The sequence below is a fragment of the Triturus cristatus genome, chromosome 11 (assembly GCF_964204655.1).
Source record: "Triturus cristatus chromosome 11, aTriCri1.1, whole genome shotgun sequence".
NCBI classification, from domain to species: domain Eukaryota; kingdom Metazoa; phylum Chordata; class Amphibia; order Caudata; family Salamandridae; genus Triturus; species Triturus cristatus.
In genome coordinates, this window is record NC_140594.1 from 313,065,803 (window position 1) to 313,084,379 (window position 18,577).

General features: G+C 43.6%; 1 protein-coding gene across 2 annotated transcripts in view; it reads right to left on the reverse strand.

Annotated features, from left to right (window-relative positions):
- Positions 1-18,577, reverse strand: part of MED13L (mediator complex subunit 13L) — a 964,037-nt gene that overhangs the window by 101,654 nt on the left and 843,806 nt on the right. For both annotated transcript variants that reach the window (XM_085634904.1, XM_085634903.1), the window contains exons 22-23: positions 14,556-14,775; positions 13,978-14,166 (exon numbers count right to left, since the gene is read on the reverse strand). In XM_085634904.1, coding sequence (XP_085491030.1) covers positions 13,978-14,166; positions 14,556-14,775 — 409 coding nt within the window. The remainder of the gene's footprint in view (positions 1-13,977; positions 14,167-14,555; positions 14,776-18,577) is intronic.

Consider the following 18,577-nt stretch of genomic DNA (forward strand, 5'->3'; position numbering starts at 1 on the left):
ATGTATTTACTCAAATGCAAACAATCTGATATCTTTAAAGAATAAAAATCCCTTTTTTGCAGTTGTCTTTAAGTAAGACACTGATCATTCACATTTTATCCCTCAGAAAGCACCTATTTCTCTAAAATAGACAAAGCGATTTGTGTATCTCAAACAAATGTATTCGGTTATTTGTTCAGTTATAATCTCCACTTGATTTTGTATAAAGAGCCCCAGTACATCAGCTATATTTATCTTGAGTGATTTAAATAGTTGTCCTAGAGTGGGAAGATGGTACTTTGAACTTTTATAAGAGACTGAATATGTTCAAAAACCAGATGCACAGGTTTCGCTCGTGGTGTAACTTATATTGTGTGAATAATGGCCATAAAGTCAATCCTGTATTTAGAAGCATGTTGAAGGTAAATCCTACAGAAAACAGAAGTATAACTTCGGGATTATAGGTGAGTTCCTGCTTCAAGGTGATCAAAGTTGAATGATTTAAATGAGAGATAATTGTCAGTTGGCAAAATACAAGTTGTTGACACTGGTGGTAAGGTAACCACAGTAACCGTGCCGCAGTTGCAGAGGGGCAGACGCAGAGGTGTGGGGCTCACTATCCCCCTTTTGGCTGTTTTTTACAATCATACTGGGAGGGAGCACAGGGCGTATTTTATGCTTGTCTCACAGCCCACAGCACCCTTGTTATGCCATTGGTCGTTCTTGTACTTTAACAGTCTACTGCAAAGCAACTGCGGCAATCACGCTTTAGCTTTAAACATCTTAAGCTAAAGCACAGGTGACGCAATTGCTTCAAAAGAAATAGAAAAAAGATGGTTTCTATTTCTTTACTTTTGGATCAATTGCGGCACACACACACTTTAGCTTAAGATGTTTAAAGCTAAAGCATGGGTGCTGCCATTGTAGGAAAAGAATTAATAGGAAAAAAAGGGCATGTGGCCGCTTCTGCGATAGCAATTAACAAAGAAAGAAAGGTGCAGTCGCCATTTTATCAGCTTAGGCGTGCCACGCTGGTTAAATAAAAAAACAAAATGTTAAGGGAGACTGTGTCCTGCCTGCAACAGTAGGCAGGAGCAAGGCATTTAAGAAAATAGTACCAAGTACCAAGTAGCAACACAGGTAACAGGGGGTGTCCTCATGGGAGGTTACAAGAAGAAAAAAGGCGGTACTAAGGAGGAACTACTTAGCATATTGACCAATGAAAAGCCACTATTTACAAAGGACAGGAGCCAATAAAAAGATGGGCGGAGCTTCATGCCCATATCCTGAATACAGAATGTCTCGAAGAGACATCGCAAGCGCTGCCTATGCAAGACTTAAAACTGGCTTGAATTCAGGCTCATTGGCATCTCCACTTTGCATCCAATCAGTAAACACTGTAAATCTGGATCTCAGTTGAACCATAAAGATCAGGCTCTTGTAACATGAATGTCCTCAACACACTTTCTAGGGGGAAATGCATGAAACCGGACCATGTTCAATGAAGGCGAGCATCTGAGAAGGAGGTAGGTGACTTTGGCATGTTGCTGGTAAACTCCAAAGGTGACAGGAGGTCGCCATAGTCCAGAGATGTTTGATGACTGCATGGGACCAGACCGCCTTCAACAGCCAAGAGGAAAACAGGCTCCCCAAAGCTCCAAAGACGAGCTAGCACCACCGCCATAATTTTCGTGAGTACCCGAGGGCCAATGGTGAAAACAAAGAGGAGCACAGTGAACTGGAAATGCTCATGTTCCCACTACAAACCGCAGGTAGGGCCGGTGGACTGGAAGGACAAGAATCTTAAATTAGGGGTCCTGCAGGTCCAGATCCACCATCCAGTCTCCAGGGTAGAGCGCAGACAGAACCTGGGTTAAGGTGAGTATCATGAATTTCTCCTTTCGGAGAAAAGCATTGAGAGGACACAGACTAATATAGGGCACAGGTCTAATATAGGCCGAAGACCTCAGTCCTTCTTGGGCACCAGGGCGCAGTGGGAATAACAACCATGCCCTACTTCTGGCGTCTACACACTACCGACAGCACCTTTGGCCAAAAGGGCTTGCACTTCACGCCACAAAATGGAGAGATGATCCTCTGTAAATCATGGGGAAGAGGGTGGTGGAAGGGGTGGCGGGGAAGAAAGGATTGGTAGAGCATAACCCCTATAAACTATCTTCAGGACCCTCCTGTCTGAAGTGATCACCTGCCAACCTGGAAAGAATCACTGGATTCTGCCTAGCAACGGGTGGCTGTGCTCTGTCAAGGGCACACTAAAGAGGTATGAGAGGTGGGGCTACAGGAGAAGGGGAGGAGGGGTGCCACTGAATCTCAAAGGGCATGGGGGTAGCACCCTGACAAGCAACAAGCATTGACAGATCAGAGGGCGCGGTACAAAAAAAGTTCCACTGACCAAACGTTTCCATTCCCTTAGTTAAAGAACGAGTTCAGACTAGATGACTTGTAGAGGCTTGTACAACAAGGTTGTCAGGTACTGCGAAAGGAAAGCAGATTTGCCAGGAGCAAGGTGATACCACCTGGCCATTTGTCATTTGACAGGGGAGCAAGAGCAAGGTTTGGCCTAGGTCCCTAAAAAAAAGTGTCTGTTAGCACCTCAATAAATGGGATGAGGTGCTTAGCAGAAGTCTGTCCTGGTTGCAGGAACTCACTAACATTAGTTGAAGATCAAGAAAACGTCAGCTGCTCAATGCATAACCAAAGCGAAAGAGGCAGATTCCTCTGTGGTTGGTACTGGGGAAGGGGAAAAAAAAGCCTTTTCCGGTGAAGTGTCAAGGCCATATGGCTCCTGCAAGTCCTCATACAAATTGTCGTAATAGGGTTGAGCAAACTTATCACCCTGAAGATACTAGCTATCAGAATCCGTGCCAAACAGGGAATGCAAAGTGTGCTGCCTCGCTTAAGGGGTTGTTATATCCAATAGGGGAAGAGGCGCCTCTGGTGTGGCTTTAGTCGAGGTCGGACAGCGCCAATTCAGTGTTGGAGAGAATGATCGGGTCCTCCTATCCAGCAGAGTCGGCATTTGCATTGCAGCACCCTGGATGGCACAGTTCTCTGGGCTGGAAGCAGGGTCTTAAGTGGAGCCAGATGCAAGATGGGCTTGAAGGGTCCAACTGGCGCCAAGAGCGAACCTGCCGGTGGAACTCCAGATGGAGGCACTCCAGACGGAGTCAGAAGGGATCATAAGAGCTGGAGCATGGCTGCCCAGAACTTTTCAATCTGAAGTTGCATGGCATTCTGCCACAGAAACTCAAGTTTGACTGGCATGAGTTGCAGGATCACCTCCGAAGTTGGCCTACTTTGGCAGCGAGATAGAGAGGAGTCCATCTATTCCAGTCCATCATTTGTTGCTCACCGTGCCACTCTACACAAAGCCCTGGGAAAGGGCTGCACTTGGTCTGTGACAGAGTTATGTGAATGCCACTTATCAGAAGCTATAGAACAAATCCTTTACAATAAGAAAACTAGCAATCACAGGGTAAATTACATGAACAAAAAGTTGATGGAAGATACAAACCCAACGTAAGACCCAGGATAAAGCCAGTTGCAGCTTTAACACAAATTTTAACACTATTGGTTTCAACAAAGGATGTTGCTTTAATCTGAGTATATTCTAGGTCCAATGACCGATTTGAGTGACTTGTAATTTAACAAGGATGTGTTTTATAACAAACTTTCAAAGTAGGGTATATGGAAATGGATTCAATTGCCACAAGACTCAATGCCTGGTTTCCAAGAGGACATTAGATGTTGTGGTATGAGACATGGAAGCATTTGAGCTATGGTGGACATATCTACAGCTGTAAGCTTTGAGGATGTGAGCCAGACCTTTTAGGACAGCCTATGAAAGCATTGATTTTACTTGGATGCCAGAGTCAACTAAGTAATATAGGTCTGCTTAGAAAAAAGGGCTAGGCAAGTATAAAGATGAATAAAGAGTGGGTAATAGACCTAGTTTCAGCACTACTGGCATAGGTAATACATAATTTATCAGCTCTGGATGGAATGGGTTTTGCTGGAAGGGAAGTTATTGGTAAAGATCTGAGATTTCAGATGGACTTGAAATGGGTGACTGTGAACTTGAGGTGGCATGCAATGGTCTGTTGAGTTCTGAGTGATCATTTGACAGTCTACTTAAAGCAAGTTCACCATGTTTTAAGATTGCAATAGGGTATTTCCTTTGGCTGTGGAGTGATCCGTCAATAGTATTTTAACTCCTAGCTTTCATTCAAGGACACTCACTATTTTGATTTAGGTTTTGGCATGAGGATGTGAATACTCTGGATCTTATGAATAGGTTTACACTCTTGATAATGTAGGTTTCTATTGGACATGGACAATAAAAACAAGTTACTTACTTTTGGTAATGCTTTTTCTGGTAGAGACTATACCTAACCACAGATTCTTCACCTTACAATATTCCCCAGATGTCAGACTGGGTCCGGAAAACCTTGAGCAGTACATGTGTGTGCCAGTAGATGGCGCTGGGCAGTTCCGTATCGACGTTTTACGCATCGGAAGTGATGCTGCAATGCTTACATAGGCCCTACCCTGGCGTGCTTTCAGTTGCTTTTGTGACCATTTCCGCACCAAAAAAGGAGAGCCACGATCGAGCGGTGCCTGAACAGTGTGCAGACATATGGAAAATGTTACTTAGCCAGTAAGCATCTGTTCTTGGGATGTGGGCTGTAGATCACGTTTTCAATACTCCTGCAATCTAGTGTTGGGTCTGGATGTTTGCAAGTTGTTTTTCTATGAAGAAGTATTTCTAGTAACGAGGTAGGCGACTACTCCTTTCGGTGATAGTGTGCATGGGCATTGACTCCATTGTTAGATTGTTTCCCGCAGAGGGTAAGAATGGAGTTATTAAAGGTAGAATAGAGATGTCCATGCGTATGTATGTAAGATAATAAAGAACTGCAACAGGTATAGGTACCTGGGGAGGCGGGTGGGCGCATGTGAATCTACAGTTCTACATGCCAAGAACAGATGCTTACTGAGTAAGAAACATTTTCCGTTCGAGGCATGTGAGCTGTAGATCACATGCTTTGTATAGACTATACATCAGTATTCTCCCAAAGCAGTGGCTAACCTGTAGCTGTTGCAGTTGTTTGAAAAAGTGTTTTAAGCACTGCCTGGCCTACATGAGCTTGTTGCCTCGCTAACACATCGACACAATAGTGTTAGGTGAATGTGTGCGGTGTAGACCATGTTGCTGCCTTACAGATGTCAGCTAATGGAATATTCCCAAAGAAGGCCATAGTAGCCCCTATTTTGCAGGTGGAATGCACTCAAGGGGGTATTTACAATATTATTTTTGCTTTTGTATAACATGTTTGGATACATTTAACAATCCATCTTTCAATACCCGATTTAGAAATGGGATTGCCTTTGTGTGGTGGAGAAAAAGGAACAAATAGCTGCTTTGTCTTACGAAAATCTTTTGTTCATTCTACATTATATAGTAGAGCTGTTCTAACATCAAGTGTGTGTGTAGCGCTCGTTGTGTTACAGAATCAGGTTGAGGAAAGAACACAGGTAACTCAACAGATTGATGTGAAAAGCAGAAACCACTTTTGGAAGAAATTTGGGATTGGTTCGAAGAACTACCTTGTATTTGTGAAGTTGAAAGAAAGGGTCTTGTATAGTTATGCCACTGGAATTAAGCTATCCTGGCTGAAGAGGGGTTAAACCCCGAAACCAGTCCTAGGATGCTTGTTTCCAGTCCAGGGAGGACCTGGCTTGGCAGTTCAGGCTGGACTGTTCCCATGAGGCACAGGGTCAAGACTGATTTGCATATGGCTGGGTTCAAACTGGAATGGCATGGTGAGCAAAAAAACAATGGATTTAGGCCCAGATCTCTGTACTGGGGTGAATGTATGACATTGTTCTGCATTCTGTCCATCAACTGTTGTTTTTGCATTTGTCACCCCAAGTGGGACGGGTATGCTCAGACGTGAGTCCTGTGCTCTCCATGCCACTGGAATCAAGCTATCCTGGCTGAAGAGGGGTGAAACCCCGAAACCGGTCCTAGGATGCTTGTTTCCAGTCCAGGGAGGACGTGGCTTGGCAGTTCAGGCTAGACTGTTCCCATGAGGCACAGGGTCAAGACTGATTTGCATATGGCTGGGTTCAAACTGGAATGGCATGGTGAGCAAAAAAACGATGGATTTAGGCCCAGATCTTTGTACTGGGGTGAATGTATGACATTGTTCTGCATTCTGTCCATCAACTGTTGTTTTTGCACTTGTATAGTTAGTGCCTGGAGTTCACTAACTCTCCTTGAGGAAGTGATCGCAATAAGAAAAGCAACCTTTCATGAGAGAAATTGTAGTTGACACAAGTGCATTGGTTCAAAAGGTGGTTCCATTAGGCTTGTAAGGACTATGTTTAAGTTCCACACTGGTGCAGGTGGAGCTCTTGGTGGTATTGCTCTTTTTAGTCCTTCCATAAAGGCTTTAATCACTGGTACTCTGAATAGAGATAAGTGTTGTCTGTTTTGTAAGTATGCAGCTACTGCTGATAAATGCATGTATAAGCTAATACAGATTGCTGTAAGTGTAAGAGATAACAAATGATGTTTTGTACTGAAGCGTCCAGGGAATTCATATTGTTATTGTTACAATATATAACAAAACATTTCCACTTTGCTGCATAACAAGCTAGAAACACTGCTAGTAGCTCTAGGTGACTGATATGTAGGCTTCTGTACTTGGGAGTCTATAATCCTAAGATTGTGTGACTCTGTAGGTGAGCGCCCCAACCAGAGAGCAATGAGTCTACTGGTATCACTGTCTGTGGAGCAGGGTCGAGAAAGGGACGCCCATTGGATACATTTTGTGGGTTCCACCACTGCAGAGTGCGAAGGGTGCGGCCATCCACCAACACTAGATCGGTTAACTGACCCTGCAACTGGTTCCACTGACTTGCTAAGCATTCTTGAAGGGACGCATGTCAAGTCTTGCATGGGGAACAATTATAATGCAAGACACCATTATGCCTAGCAGTTTCATGAAGACTCATGCTGGCAATGAGTGGTTGGGCTGAAATTGAGTGAGAAGGGACTGAATACTGTGAATCCTGGCTCTATTGGGAGAGGCTAGAGCTTTGTGAGCGTCTATAGTGGCTACCAGATAAGTTTGTGTGTTGGAAGGCTGTAGATGAGACCAACTCATTCACTGTAAACCCTAGTTGGTGAATAGTGGTTTGAGTGTGTTGGAGACACATTTGGTAAGTACTGGCTTTGATGAGCCAGTCGTCTGGGTATGGGAAGACAGGGATTTGTGGTCTTCTCAGATGTGCTGTGACTACTGCCAGACAATTTGTAAATACCCTGGGAGCAGTGGTGACTCCAAACAGTAGTACTTTGAATTGGTAATGATGACCCGCTATGATGAATCTGAGGTATTTGTGGAGAGGGATGAATTGGAATGTGGAAATATCCGTCTTTTAAGTCTAGAGTAGACATAAAATCACCCTGCTGTAGAAGCGGAAGCACCTGTTGAAGTGTTACTATGTGGAAATGCTCTGACAGTATGTCGATGTTTAGTTCTCTGAGATCTAGAATAGGTCTCAAGGAGCCGTCCCTTTTGGGGATGAGAAAGTACAGGGAGTACACGAAGGTCCAATGATTTTATAACGTCCAGGTTCTATGGCCCCTTTGGAGAGGAGAGACTGGACTTCTTGCTGAAGTAGATGTAAATGTTCTGGTGACATTTTGTGAGAACGTGGTGGTATGTTTGGAGAATTGTTGCTAAGCTCCAGGCAATAACCATGTTGGATAATTCCCAACACCCATTTGTCTGAGGTGATAGATTGCCAAATGGGGAGGAATTGTAGAAGACATCCCCCGACAGGTGTTAAAATTATCGGGAAGGGGGGGGTTGGGGGGGGGGGGGGGGGAGTGTAAATCAAACACAAGGAGATGATGGACGGAGCGGCGAAACTTTTGAGACACTCACCCCCAGTCACAGATCTGGGTTGAATCCATCATCGTTCTTTAGCTCACTTCGCCACCTCAGTTCCGACCCAGCTATATGCAAATCAGTCTTGACCCTGTGCCTCAAGGGAACAGTCCAGCCCGGGGGAAGTGTAGGCAAGTCACTCCTTGAAACCCCTTGTAGAGGAAGATTGACTGTTGAGGTGGTAGTATTGTCTGAGGACATGGTTTTCGACCATCGATGGTAGAAGGAGCGACGAAAGGATCCCCGATTAGAGGGAGACTGCAGAGCTCCCATAGACTTGGCTACCTATGTGTCTTTTTTCATTTTTTTCTAATGACTTGTCTACTTTGGGCCCGAAGAGATGGTCCTTGTCAAAATGAGTTTTTAAAATAGACTGTTGTACTTCTGGTTTGAAACCAGGAATCCTCAACCATGCTTGCTTAGTAACACACTAGTGTTGAGCTCTCTAGCTGCGGTGTCTGCAGCATCTAAAGCGCATCTGATTGAGGAATTGGATATGAGCTTCCCTTCCGGGACTAAATCCTGCGCATTTGCTTTGTGCTCATCTGGGAGGTGTTGTAGCAACTGTTCTATTTCGTCTCATTGTGCCCTATCATATGTGGCTAAAAGGGCCTGTGTGTTGACAATGTGCCAATGATTTGCTGCTTGGGTGGCTACTAGTTTACAAGAGGCGTCTAATAGTTTTGACTCCTTGTCTGGAGAGTGAGCATCACCTGTAGTCTGTAAATTGGCTGGTTTACAGGCATTAGAGACCACCAAAGAGTCCAGTGGTAACTGTCCTTTAATAAAGACTGGATCTGAGGGAGCAGATTTATATTTTTATTTGATCAATCCTGGGGGTGAGAACGCAAGCCAACACTGGATCTTCAAAGATGTTGTTGGCATGTCTCATCATGCCTTTAAGCATAGGTAGAGAATGACTAGCCGTTTGTGTGATACTGAGTGTTTCGAACAGGAAATCCTTGTGTAACTGTACCCCATGATATTCTGCAGCTCTAGCAAGTAATTGTAGATATCCCACTTTGACGTCTGGAGGGGAAGGCTTCGCAGGGTAAAGATCTGGGTCGTTATCTGTGGGTGAACTGTGTGATAGTCCTTCCAGGGGTCTATTGGTAAAATATTGCCCCTCCCATTCATCATGGTCAGGTGGTGGTGGAGAGTTAGTTGGTGTGATCAGTAAATGATGCAAAAGGTTGAGAGTTTGGTGTAGGGGAACTTGGTAAAAAAGGACGGGAAGGGTTAGTACCCACATTCTTCCTCTTAAAAGAAATAATGAAAGGTGTGTCCACCGATTAAGGTTTGCGTTTCTGAGGTGACTTAGTAAGAACACGTCCTGTATCTGGATTTATATAAAGTTCCTTTTGTTTTGGGTCCGATTTGGGTGTTGAAAATCGGATTCTGCAGCTTCGGAGGAACAGTTTTAGGTTTCGGCACCGTGTATTTTGGTGCAGGGGCAGAATCACTTTTCTGTGCTGAAGGTTTTGGTGCCGAAGGAGGTTTTTTTTTGGTGTCAACGATTTCGGCTCTGAAGCGGTTTTCGGCTTCGAGCCTGAAGGTTTCGGCTTGTGCCAGACTTCATCCTACTCTATCCCGAGCCGTAAGGCTTAGAGACGTGTTTTGGTGCCGAGCCAGAGGGTGGGGCGTCGGAAACATGTCGGTGCCGACCATGGCCCGAAGGCGGGGGTGAGACCGAAGCCTTTTGTTTCGGCTGAGTTTGGGTTAAGGCGCACTTGGAACTCACGGTACGTTGACCTTCTTCCAACTCAGAGTCCGAATCTAGAATGGCGACAAGTTTCTCTTGTTCTTACTCTGCCTCTTGTGTGTCGAATTTGTGCTCGGATCCTTCGCCGAAGATGACAGTCGTGTATTTGACGTTTTGACTCTGCATCTTGCGACATCGAGCCCGATGATCATGGAGCCTTTTCTTCGATCGGAACGATTTGCACGCATCGCAGTCCTGTTCGTTGTGCTCCGGAGACAAGCACAAGTTGCACAGTTTGTGCAAGTTAGTGCGTGTATACTTGGCGCGGCACCGAGGGCAGAATTTGAATGAAGTCCGTTCCATCAACTGTGAAGTGGACCGACGCTGTTAGGCCGGACGGCCTTTCCAAGATCTTCGATCGATGGAGGTTTTCCTCGATGGATACGATACGGGGAGTAGTGAGATATGCGCTCAAAACAATACCGATGCGGGTAGAGTGGATTGCACACCGAGGGGAACGCAAATAAATGCTTCGAACCGGAGCGCAGCAATATATGTCTGAAACCGATGGCGGAAAAAAAAATGGAGTCGATGCCCATGCGCACTATCACCGAAAGGAGGAGTCACCTACCGCTTGACTGTAAAGACTTCTTCGAAGAAAAACAACTTGCAAACATCCAGAACCAACACTAGATGGCAGGGGTATGTAAAACATGTAATCTACAGCTCTCATGCCTCGAACAAAAGGGTTTAGAGGGAGGAGCCCCTATCGCATAACAGGGAGGATAGGTGAGTCAGTGAGGAATTTGCGATTAGTGTGCCTACCAGAAAAGGCATCACCGATGGTAAGTAACTTATTCTTCTGATACAGCCTATTAACCACTGATTCCTTACATAAGAATAGAAACCCAAGCAATTCCTTTCCAGAGGTGGGTCTGACTTGAGGGTCAGGCTCAAACCAGAAACCTCTGGACTGTAGGAAGGGCAAAATGTCCCTCTTGATGGACCCGACAGACAAGCAGTACTACCTTGAAAATGTATGAAGTAATGCCCGTGTGACAGCTTGGCAGATTTCCAGGACAGGTGCCCCGTGTGGTAACGCACTTGTTGCAGCCTTGGTCCTGGTGCAATGTGCCCAGAGGCTAGTGTGTAACACTTCGATACAGAGTACAATCCATCGAGAGATGGTCTGTTTCTGCACAGCCTCATCATTTGTTTGCTCCATAGAACCCAATGAAAAGCTGATTGTCTAACCAGTGTTCTTTGGTGTGATCGATGTAAAAAGAGAGGGCTCTTTTTGGGTCCAAACAATGGAGTCTCTCCTTTTCCTTAAAAGGATATGGTGGGGTGAAAATGCAGCATGATGCATTGCCGATGTGAAATGGAGTCACCACTTTCAGTAGAAAGGAGTGATGAATTCAAAGAACCAGTCTGGCCGGGTAGAAGCTGGTTTATGGAGGTGTGACTGAAAAAGCCTGAAGCTAATTAACCTTCTGGCCGATGTAATGGCCACCAGGAATACCATCTTATGGGTCAGTAGCTGGAGAAGACAGCTATGCAGAGCCTTGAATGAGAGAATACCTAATGAAAATCAGAACCAGATTGAGGTCCCAATGTGGCATGACGAAAGGGGCAGGAAGGAACAAATACTGCAGGCCCTTAAGCAAAAACATCACAACAGGTGACTTGAAAAATGAGGGCTGATCGGGTAGTCACAAAAAAAACAGAAATTGTAGAAAGATGTCATTTAATGGTGCCCATGAAAAAAGCCTTGCTAGGCTAATGACAGCACAGATAACATCACCTCTGACAAGGAGGCAGAAAGTGGATCAACCCTATGGGATTTTGGCTAGAGGACAAATTTGTCTCAACTACAGTTTTTGCAGAGGGACGCCTGGCTGCCAGGCTGATAACAGATCTCGGGTAGAAGATCAAAAACATTAAGGTGGAGCGTGTGCAAGTTTGGGTGGAAAACCCTGCCCTGTTGCTGTGACTGAAGGTCCTTCTGAAAGGGAAGCCTATTCGGAGGACTGAAGCTCATGCTCAGGGGTTCGGGATACCAAAATCTCCTAGCCCATTCCCGGAGCCACCAGGATGAATTGGGCACGGTCTGTCTTGATATTCATGAGATCCCGGGGCAGAAGGTGTACAGTAGTCCCAGCCTTCAGTCTAATTGGAATGCGTATGCAAGCGAGAGACGCTTTGGAAACATTAACGCTCAGATACGCGGACATTCGCGTCATGGATCTTCACATTCTCTGAAAAAAACTTGTGCCGCCTCCGTATGTATGTCGACAGCTGAATTAGTCTGCTCTGGTGTTCAAAGATCCACCAGGTGCTACACGACCAGGAAAATGTCCTGGTACTTCAGAGAAGACCAGAGGCACAGTGCCTCCTGCCAGTTTCACAGCCCCATTCTAGCCTACCTGTTGCAATAACACGTGGTGGTGGTGTTGTCGTCGTCGTCGTCGTCGTCTCGGGGTATCTGAACTAGCCTTTCCCTGATGGATGGCTGGAGGGCCTTTAGTATCAAGTGGATATCCATCAGCTCAAGAAGATTGATATGAAGGCGGAGACCACAGTCCTCTGATCTTCATTTCCCACATGTGGCTATCTCAACCCACAAGTGATGCATCGGTCACCACTGTGAGCTCCAGGGTGGGGAATGGAGAGGGGACTGCCTATAATCAAACTGTGATTTGTCATCCACCAGTGCAGTATTAAAAATCTGGATTAGGTGGGAGAGATTCCCCTGGTGCTGTGCCCAAAGGGACTTCAGATTCCACTGCAGAGCCTGCATATGGTATTGAGTGTACTTCACCAGCAGGATGCAGAAGGCCAGCAAACCCAGCAGCCTTAGAGTCAGTTTCACCGAAATCCAGGAGGGAGGTCGAAACATCACAATCATAGCCCAAATATCTGAAACTCTCTACTAAGGTGGGTAGGCACTGATCTGCTAACATGGATGACACAGATGCACAGCTGCCCTGTGCCATCTATCGGCACGCAGAGGTACTGCTCAAGAATTTCCAGATCTAGTCTGTTGGTTGGGGGAGTGCTCTATGCTAAGAAATCTGAGGTTAGAAGTCTCTGACAGAAAAACATTGCTGTTCAGACGGTTTTATCTAGCGATTCGGGATTGAAATAAACTGTTAGCTGTCTAGTGCTCAGTGTATGAGATGAGAACTGTAGGGCAGAGAAGCATAAGGAATTATTAATTATTAATCATCAATCATGTCAGCCAGTATCTAGTGCACAGTGTAATGACAATCCACCCTTAAAGGCTTATTGACTACCATATGGTTTTCAAAATAAATAGGTCTGGCCTACTGCCATTATCAGAACTTTAAATAATAAACAGATCAGGACTATAACCTTAATCAGTGGCTTGTCACCATCATGAACGGAGTTCTGCTGTGCTGAGCATAAGCTTTCCCAAATGCAAAAAAATTTAATCTGACACATTAATTTAGCAGAATCACACAACGTCTACCCCAAAGCCCCCCTTTCAATAGTGCTTCTTGAAGCCCTTTTTCTGTTGATCATATTAAGTGTGGCAACAGCTGGGCTGTCAAGCCATACCTAAAAACTAGATTACACTATCACGAAAATGATTTCAGTACAAGTGGGATTTATTACCCTTTCTGCACTTAAAATGGTGCTCGGTATTTTGCAATGAGGGGGTAAGGGCACCTTGAAAAGCTATGAATAAACAACCACAGCAACGAAGTCTAAGCATGTGGCTGGTCATAGCTTAAATAAAAGGTAACATCTTGATGGCAGAGAAAAGGGAACCTCCACTGCAGTTAACATATGGTCCCAAGGTACAATCTTGGACGTCTTATTATTGATACAACAAATTTCAAAAATTCAGCAAGGCAGCCAATATGCAGTTTGCTCAATGCAGCTGTCCCAACATGACCATATGGGTGAGGATATGTTTTGAGAGGTTTCAAATAAGGGGCAGTATTGAATTTGAAACACGTTTAAGTGGTGAATACGAGCCTAAAATATTCAAGAAACTTGTGTTGAGTCTGCTCTTTATTCCAAAATCCCAACTATTGAGATGAGGTATTTAAAAAGCTGAACTCTGCTTCGGACGTGTGGTAAAGATGCCTTGAGGTACATTTTATGCACTGTAAGAAGTTTACAAAATTTGGTATGTACACCAATCAATACCTTTTAAATCTTTAACCAGTCTTTCCAGATAGAAAACATCCTAGTTTATATTTGATAACCTTTCCTTACACATAAAAAAATAAACAGCATTTTTATTCTTTTACACAAGAAGTTCCTTAACCCCTTATTACAAACCTCTTGGTTCTTGAGGGTCACTTCAATGTTGGAGGCCGGTCCAAAACCAGTCAGTGATTTAATGTGGATTTGGGTGGGCAGTGGCCGACGGCACTGGCAGTACACAGAGAAGGCCAGGGACTTCAATTGTTGGATGTAGAAGACCTGCTCATCTTTCACTGTTTGGAGCATATACTCACAAGGCACAATCTGCAGGTCATAAAACAGTACAAATGAGATTTAAAACCTACTCTAAAACAAGCTAAACACAGCTGTGCGTGAAACAGGTCTTCCGCTCTATACACTCTGATGACACTCATTTCCCAATCACAGGCCAACATCTTGCACTTTTCATAATAACACGTTTAATGCTAACTAACATAAAACGGACAGGAATTATTGGCATATGGTCAATATGAAAAAGAGATCATAAAGCTATATCAAAAACAGGCAAGAAACAAAGTAAGGATTGAAAGCTAAGTGTTGCAGACATCTATGGAGGAAGAAAGGAAATAGGATAAAATGGAATACAGAACAGTGATTTAGAGAAAGGTGAAAATATAGAAGGTAATCAAGGAGAGAAAAAGCACGGGACAGACCTGAATAATGGTTGAATTTCTGACGTTGTTGGGTAAACTGTCCAGCATCTCAGTGTAGCATCGCATTAGACTCAGAAGCCATAGATTGGTGGAAGTTGATTCATCCTCTGCAGTGTACGAGAAAGGATCCACAACATATATCACAATGGCAGGTGGGTAAGTGTTGCTGTCTGCAGATTCAGGCTCCGTAGGAATCCCTATCTTCTCCCGCTCCGTCGCACTGTAAAGCAAAATACAAAATGAACAGGAGAGGTTAATCAAGCCCTTAAGAACAATATGTTATGCACCCAAGTCTATAGTCGTAAAATAGTTGTATTCTCAAAATAGGTGACTTGTGCACAAACCTCAAGATGCTTCTTCTGTTTGGTCCGGGAACTTCAACACTACATTTAAACTAAGCCTAACTGCTTTTAATGCACATCATGTATGGTATTTAAATACTGCTCTTCCATCACCTCAAGAGTCAATCACAAGAGAAGCATTACAAAGAGTTCTCTCTTCATGTTCCCTCTTGGAGAGCTCATACATTAGACAACCACAAACAGATTAGAAACTGGAAAGACTCAATGTTGCTGGATGTCTATGCACTGGTCAGATAGATTTCCTCTTTGGAGAACTGATTTTCCTTGTTTTCTAGATTCATGTTTCTGAAAAATACATTCATATGTCACAATGTATTTCTCTACTAGAAAGATAATGTCACAAAAGTGACTTGCTCAAAATGACCTATGGACTCCAAATTCAGATGCACATCTTTCAGAGCGGCAAGCCAGCTTTTATCGTTCGAAATTGGTTTTCAAAGTGCATGATTGCGAAGAATGACTTAGTGAAAATAGACATTATTGAATCTTATGCTTTTCAGGGAGAGAGAAAAAGAACGGATGGCTGGTGGAAACAGTTATGAGCACAGCAGGATTCAAGATGATAACTTGTAGGAGTATGATTAAAGCCAGGAATAAAGTCCTATAGTATAGAAACCAACCTGGAGGAAGAATGGTCACTTGATCATATTTGCTCAGAGAAAGAACAGTGAATACATTCCAACAGGAATATCAAAGAAGAATGAGACCTTGTACCGGGCCAAGCCCAGTCTGATGGCTAATACTCAACGACTTGTAGAAAATATATTTGATCGCTGACAATCTTGGTAGGAGAATGTTGCCCCTGATCTGTTTGGAACCAGTTAGAAGCCTAGGAGATGCTTTCTGCATCCAATGGAGTTCAACCGACAGGTTAACTAGGGAAGAGCTATTAATACTGCTGCATATTTTTAAAACAGGGAAAATGTCACAATTAAAATACTAATTTCATACTAATTTCAAAATAATTTTGCCAATAAATCCCACAATGTGTATTTTATTTAATCTTCACGATAATAAACTACCCATGTAGTCCCCCCTGAGTAAAACTTTCAAATGAAATTTGTATATCATGGGTCTCACTTGTAGCTCACAAACAGCCTTTAAGTAGCTTATGAAGCTCAGTGCAGTACTTTGTTTAGAGGATTTGTCCACATTAAAAACCACAGCACTGCTCATCTCAAGATCCTTTTAGTGGCAGCCAGCCAAATCAATGAAAGGGCATTGTGCTAAGATATTAACACTCACTGTGAAGGCCTGTAACATGACCATATGGATCCACTCTCAAACTATCAGTCACAAGGAGATTGGACGTGTTGCAGGCCCCACAATCCATTACACACTTTGTGTGAACAATGGACCAGGAACGAACAGTAGCCACAGCAGAGTCAGAGCGGAGTCACCCAAGTGTGCCAACAGGAGCCAGAGTGAAAGTCTGAGTTGGGAACATGTACAGTCCAGGAGCTCAGGAGTTGAGGGGCTGGATCCAGAACTAGAAATCTCTCCTGCGCCTCACGGTGCATGCATCTTTGTTGCTTTCCATTATATGGGATTTGTCTCAGGCAAAATTCTCTGTTTCTGGCATAGCAGTGGCCCCAACCTAAAAATTGTCACCCTTGACATATTTTGCGCATTCTTGAGCTAGTTGTGCCTTCTGGCTGCCATCGCTGGCATGACTGACTAAATTTTGGCCACCTGTGGCAAAGGTGCTGTGCCTGGCATAATAATGGCCATGATGGACGTCTTGTGGGCATCCTGGCTGCTATGGCATCACAGCCTTAGCACAGAGGAGTCACTGCTATATTGACGAGCATCATTTGCATCTCTGGCATTAGGAGGAGCATCCACAACATGTGATCACAAAGCTTGAACATTTGAAGCAGATTTTGTGCATGTGAAGCATTTTTACATGAGAATACTCGATCAAATTTACCAATAGATGTTTGTGGACTGTAGATTTACTAAAAATTGAATCTTGTATTGTGAAGGCAAAAATTAATTTTCTTTCACAAAAGAAATTCGAGAAATTAGTATGCCCAAATTAGAAGAGAACTTTGAGAATAAACACGTTTTAAAGTTTATCTTCGGAAACTGATATGTTGTTTAATGAAGACAAAATGGATACACCTGCAAAATGTCATTAAAGCTGATAGCTCAATCATTCAAGCTGAGGTGGGGAGACTTATTGCTGCGCCATGTTGCTTGTACTGCTTTGGCTGTAATTTCATTAGTCATGTGAAGGCATTTCTCATTAATATTACTTTTCCTTGCATTCCTGCTGGTAACCCACCAGAGCGTTTTGGATGGTCGCTAGAGTATTGTTAACAGATGCAGTCATATTACACAGGGATAAATGTATTAGTGGCTCGAGATGATGCTACTTGAGCTGAAGTAGCTCTCATTGTAGAAAAGGTTGGAGACCCCTAAACTAGAGTCTGACATCAGAGTAAGCCATCCCTCCTCAGATCATCAGCCTGTCTGCATTATTCCTGGTGAGCTGCAATAGAGATGCATTTACAGTCCTGGGGAAAAAAAACGCTCCGCTATTTCTTGATTGGATAAACTGGGTCCTGCCTTATAACAGATACATATTCCAAAACATGGCTATAGGGAGAAGAACGGCATCTCCTGGGACAGAGTGAAAAGATGTGAGACTTTTAGAAAAGTCAGAGGAGTTTGAGAGTGGACAACCAAAGCCATCATCAGACAAATGAATTAACACGGTCTATTCCATTGGTGCAGTTATTGTTGCAATTGTTACTTCGATTTGTAGCAAAGAGGATTAGGGTTACTACTAAACTATGTCTCAGACCAGCCATAAATCCAATTTCTTTTGATCTAGTTCCACCCACAGGCTTCATGCTTCAGTCCAAATTTTATTGTGCAGTAGCATTAACATATTTAATTATTCCTTGTGAATCTTCCAGTTTTGACTACAGCTTATTTCAAATTACATGCCCAATGGTGCTGGTTTACTAAATGCATCAAATGTATGTTAAAAGGCTAGAAAACAAAATTACTGAAAAAATGCTGGTCCTCAGTTTGTGAAGTCAAGAACCGTCACTGGTGCCTGAGCCAGTGTGCGCTTTCATAGTCCCGCTACTTCACTTCTGACTGATCCTTCATGGATCCCTTGCTGAAGACGCCAGTGAAATTACTTTGTTCAAACAATTCCTGGTTCCAGGTTGAAGGCGGAGGTTATGGCTCCAATTAGTAATTCACAGGCTTGAACAACCACAACAGTACATTTTTTGCTGAGATAAACTTGTCATTAGTGAATGGACCTTAATAAATCCCAAATGACTATCAAAGACCAACAATTTTCTGCCACTCAGTGTACAATAATTATTTTAAAAAGGGGCAAAATTGTCTTGTGTACCCAGACAGATTATATTTTGAGACAATATCGAGCCTCATCAGCCAACACAGTGCTAGAATTACACAACACTTCAAATAAAAACATATGCATTTTTTGTTTAATCATTTAACTTAGCATTGCTCTGAACTGTGAAACAGGGTCTCGTCTTCACTTGAGTTGTATCCCAATAGAAAAAAATAACACTAGTTGAATCTAAAACGTGAAGATTTAAGCTAAATGATGCATTTGCATTCAATTTTATTAAGCGAATGCTACAGAACCTTCTCCCTTCTGTGCCAATTTGA